The 5648-nt window shown below is 40.9% G+C and overlaps 2 gene segments (V, D, J or C); both read left to right on the top strand.

Annotated features, from left to right (window-relative positions):
* Positions 1–1647: 1647 nt before the first annotated feature.
* On the top strand, positions 1648–2561 carry LOC103172263. The segment is given in 2 exon segments: positions 1648–1687; positions 2191–2561. Coding segments are annotated over 2 exon segments (411 nt in total).
* Positions 2562–4378: 1817 nt separating this feature from the next.
* LOC103172262 lies at positions 4379–5252 on the top strand. The segment is given in 2 exon segments: positions 4379–4424; positions 4909–5252. Coding segments are annotated over 2 exon segments (390 nt in total).
* Positions 5253–5648: the final 396 nt, after the last annotated feature.

Below are 5648 nucleotides of genomic sequence, written 5' to 3'. Positions count from 1 at the left end.
AGCAGTAAGTCGGAATATGGTTGTTGGTTGATTGACGGATCGCTTTTCCGATGGTAATAATTCCTATATATAGAGAAAAATTTTCAATCCACAACTGTTTCAATCCACATTTGCTGCGCGCAAATGGCTGTGATATCTTGCCCATAACACAAGCAGTCAATTCACTCCACGGTACAAACTACCAAATGCTATGTATCATCGAATACGTGATAAAGCACTATATTAAATACGAAGTTTATTATTACTTTTATTGGTTTACTGAGCCGGACATAGGAACCCGTTTGACAGTAGTTTGGATGATCTCTTTTTCGGGTGTAATAATCCATCAACAAAATGGATCACTCGATTAAAGACTATTTGTGAGACCTGCAGTATGAACTTGGCTGCCAGGTGTTGTTCACAAAATACACTGTCGATGCACTTTACACGGTACCCTCTGAAGACCGTACAGTCGACTCGGACAAGTGATAAATCGTTATGTTATTTACAAGCGCTTTTACTGTAACTCAAAGATGGGTTTGGATAATCATATGCATGGAAATGGTTTCCACATATGTCAGACACCAGTTTAACAAAAATATATGATTATGTATGAAGGATCATTCCGCGAAATAAATCGCACAACACAGTAACTGGCAGAAAGTATCCAGCCGCCTGCACACACTCAGGGGCTTCCACTTAATACAACGTCCGACCTCGTTTTAACCATCTATATCACAATAATTCTTGACATTTGATACACGCTTCATCTCGTCTCCGCGATGCCTCACAGCACTGCAGATAATACAGTATAATGTGTCGTGACTGTGAATTCTATGGGCGAAACTCGGGAACCAATTTCACACAACAGTCGCGGTTCAGCGAAAATCGTTTGAGAAGTTGTTATCCCCGTTAACCGGACTAGTTTTTCAAATGTGCGCACCGCATCTTGCACTCTTTGTGAGACAAACCTACGTGCACATGGGCTGCCGCATTTAGTCCACAAAATAAACAGTCACTACAGTTTAATGCATAAATTGAGAAGCGCTATGAGACGTCGCAGTAACGTGAGAAGGAACTACATCAAATGCACTGATTATTGTCACTACAGAAGCAGAGATGTGCAAAATTTGCAGCTTGTGAAGGGACGGGAGGGATTATCCTGCCAAAGGTCAGTTGGCATAACCAAGCTTGGACATGAGTAATGGAAAAAATTAATATTTACATGATCAAAATGTATCCAACAGAGATTTACCTGCCCCTAGTCTTGTTTCTTGGCCAGTCTCCGCCTCGTGACATGAAAAGTTAACTAATCAGGATGAGTCCTTCAAGGGAACACAAAAGTGGAACTCATGTACAAGCATTGGAGGAACTTAAGGAGGGTGTAACTTGCTCCATGTGTCAGAAACTCGGCTCCACAGAGTCACGTCAGTGATGGAAGAGAACCAATGGAGAATCGAGATGGCAGCGCAGAGAAGATGACGAGCAACGAGAAAGGCACAAGGTTTGTACGTGACCCTCAGTCCTGCTCCTTCACAGGATATGGCAACTTTGTATATCATTTCTTATTCAGCTCATCACTGTATATTACTTGCTCCTCCAGCCAACATTCTCCAACTACGCCTTCAACGCTCTCTCAACGCCCGTTGCCATTAAATACATATGACAATGTATATCTTCGTGGCAGCTGCCATCGTTATCTTGTCAGGTAAGCCATCATCTCAATCAACAAGTCTGTATCCCGCAAATATTGTCCAACGCCTATTTTATTGTATGAGATAAGCAAAACACTACAGGACTTGTGCGGTTACAGCGTCCTGTAGCTCAGTTGATATAGCACTCGCATAGCAAGAGAGAGGACCTGGGTTTGATTCGTGGTCAGGGTGAAACCTCAGGTGAATTTGGTTACTACGAACACACGACTCTGTTTCAATAGCTGTAGGAATCCGTTGTAAGTGAATTTGCGAATGGATTTTCATGGTAGGAGAATCCCTACGATTTTCTTCACGATTCATTCAATCAAACCAAGACTGCTTGTGTGCTGCTGCATAAATGGGTGCTGCATTGTCCCAAGAAATACAATTAATGTGTTTTCCGTGAAGTAATTTTTAATGTTTCGAAGACACGATGAGTCGTTGTATCACATAGAGGTAATAGTATTATTATTAACGTTCTTATTGTATTGAACGCTGATTTCTGTCTTGTTCCCAGGATATTGTGGAGGAGATTCTGTGACACAGCTCCAATCTGCTGTGACAGTGAATGAAGGAGAGGCTGTTTATCTGCAGTGTAACTACACAGCTACAAGCGGCAGCGATACATATCTGTTCTGGTACCGTCATTATGCCAATAAAGCTCCAGAATATATCCTTAATGCGTACATCAGAAATAACAAGCAGCAACATGCAGACTTTGCAAAAGAACGTTTCTCAACGAATGTGTCTCAAGCGGAGACAACGGTTCACATGAATATACTACAAGTGAGAGTTATAGACTCCGCGGGGTATTACTGTGCACTGAGCCCCACAGTGGCACAGATGAGCGATTCCTCCCTACAAAAACTGCCATGTGGCGTCCTGTAGCTCAGTGGAGAGAGGATTTGCCTCGCATTATGCACGTTTCCGTATTCCACACGCACGAAAATCTGTTTGCCGAGCAGTAAAAGTAGGAACCCGGTTGTTGTTCTATTGGCGAATCGATTTTCGAGGCGTAATAATTCCTACAAAATAATAATATTAATAATAAATTGCACACTCTATCCAGTGAAACACTATGTGATCAATTGGCTGCTGTGTTTCAACCACCAAATATACAGTTAATTAGTATACAGCCTATTCTCTGAAGCGATTTTAAGTGTTTCGATTGCGAGAAATGGCGCTTTATCAAATGCACGAATGCAATGCATTTTACTGTTACTATTGTTAAATATAACAATGCTATATTCACATAAATAACTTCAAAAGTCCAGCTTTCTTGGCATCCTCGCCACGCGTGCATGTGCTTATGTGATGTTTCAATAAGAAGAAAAACATCAAAAATTACCGCTTGAATTTACACACACTACTCACAACCGGGAAAGATAAGATTGGCTGTGAACTGTTTGCTATCAAATGTCTCCAACTGTACACGTGCTTTAGCTACAAACGACCAGCAGATGGCGAACCAAAAACCATCATAACATGAGCTGCAACTTACATAAATTGTCATGTTCTTCCTCTGTAACTAGTTGACTTGTCAGCGATAACAGGTGCTTCCTGTTACAGGTGACATAGTTCCCTCATATACACTGGTGATAGTACAACTGTAGTTTACAAAGATTTGTCTGCCACGTGGCTTTAGTTTGCTCAAGAAGCAATAAAAATGGCATCATTTATATTTTATTGTCTTTCTCCCAAGTAAGCAGCCGCACGTAAATATTTCTCATTTCGGTAACAAATGTGCTTGATTTTGTTAATACCAATATGGTCATTGTTTTGGTTAAAATACAGAAGAAAACTCAAGATCACTTTGTTCAATTTAATTTAGGTATCTTAGTTGGCAGATTCCTTACTGTGATTCAACAACAACAGCAACAACAAGATTCCACTTATTGAGCGCCTTTCACGTCGGGAGTACGTCCCAAGGCGCTGATTCAATGCTCAGAAGGTTTGGACAACGATACTACTAATAATAGAAATAATAATAATCCTTGCCTTTGATAGAACTTTCTTCACGATGAAGGCTGATCCAAGACTTTATGACGTTTTTCTATAAAAGTGACTGTACATTATGAGCCAAAACATGAAGCAAAATTCAAACATTAATTTACCCACGAATATTCATAATGACAGTGATGGCTTTTATCTTAGTTTTGAGGACAACACATTCCACACACAGTCCTGAATTTGACTTTCAGTCTAGACTGTGAGCTCAAATTTCCGATTTGTCTCCTAAACCAACAACATTCTGACTCAGAATAGAAACTACCATCAACAGAGAAAGGCTGTCACCTCAGCTTTGATGAGAGAAATTAAAGCCAAAATCACTTAGGTTAGCCTGCATTGTTCAACATCAAACAAACTAATGCTTTCACAGTAATGATAATAAATCTTTCACTTGATATACCGTCTCATCACTACTTCGAGACGTCTCAAAGAGCATCACAGAATACAACATAAATTAAAATATTTGTCGGTGAAAGGCGAGTCTACGTTCCTATCCGAGAACAGACCCACTGGCTGCGAATCACCAGAAGATCAAGTTTAAAATCCTCTTGTTAGTGAGAAACGCCTACAATTGGAGATAATGAACCACTGAACCCGTCAGATCAGCCGCTGTCTCACAACTTGTCACTGAAGCAGCAACACAGCGATATACGAAGAAGGAGATTCAGTTATCTGTCCACACCTCAGCAGCCAACATGACAGCTCACTGCCAGTTACTGATAGCCATCCTCACCATAGCCAGTAAGTATGTGTGGACTTTCCCAGGGCATGAACTGTACATTATATAACATTAGATGCTTAACATTTGGAGCACTCATCCCACAAGAGAGAGGGCCAGGGTTCGACTCCCGGGCAACTAGAAACTTCCAGCAAGTTTGCTTACACCTCAAGCCTCTGTTTACCGGCAGTAAGTAGGAAAGAGGTTGATAGTTGATTTAGGGATAGCTTTCCAAGGCTAATAATGCATTGGAGAATAAATCAGTCAACAATAACTTCGTTAATCATTCCATGACGGTTTGGGCGACAACGCAGCTCTTAATTGGCTGCAACTTTTCTCCCTCAAAATATAGTCAGTTCTCATAAAAATGCATTCCGTGTGGGCTTTCAGACGTCCAAACCGTGTGATAACGTGTTATAGAAAACGAAATTATTATAATAATTATTATGATTGCAAATCTCCACTGAACGTTACTCAGCAAAACGTGTTTTTGTTTTGTTCTTGCAGAAGTCTACGGGCAAGATGTCGTATCCCAATATCCTCCCGAGATAACAGATTTTGAAGGACAAAACGTGACACTGAACTGCAGTTATTCCTCATTGCAGGCTGCCTTCTGGTACAGGCAATATCCAGATGGAACTCCTCAGTACCTCTTCAGGATATATTCCTCTGGAAATGTAGATAATCCTCCTGACCGTTTCACTGCCGATTTGACGAAGGAGAATAAAGTAATTGAGCTGCATATACTCGGGGCTGTTGTGGGTGACAGCGCTGTGTATTACTGTGCCCTGGAGCCCACACTGTTACAGGAAGGCAGGTTCCCCGTACAAAAACTCAGCAAACACTCATGAACTTAGGCAAGTTTCCTTGGTCTACATACTCACCGATGTTTACCTAGCAGTGAGTAGGAACCCAGCTGTTTGTCGGTTGGTGGATCGCAAATTTTCTGGATAATATTCCCTTCATAAGGAAATAATTAAAATTTAGTCAATTAAGACTCTTTTTTGGTTAAATGCTGTGCATTAATCGCTGCAGCGAATGGCAAATAAAACACAGTGCATATTGCCTATCAGGTATGTTCAGGAACAGGCTTTGAGACTTCTCGAACACGTGATAAGACGTTGGAAATTAATCCACGTTTTGGCGATTTAATTTCCAAGAGTGACCACAAGGCACACTCCGACGTTCCTAAACATTTGTCTATTCCAAAAATTCAATTGACATATTCTCTTCACTCTGTAATCTGA

This window comes from Callorhinchus milii, unplaced genomic scaffold (genome assembly GCF_018977255.1).
Source record: "Callorhinchus milii isolate IMCB2004 unplaced genomic scaffold, IMCB_Cmil_1.0 Scaffold1254, whole genome shotgun sequence".
Lineage (NCBI taxonomy): Eukaryota > Metazoa > Chordata > Chondrichthyes > Chimaeriformes > Callorhinchidae > Callorhinchus > Callorhinchus milii.
This window is presented reverse-complemented; position numbering and strand designations above follow the sequence as displayed.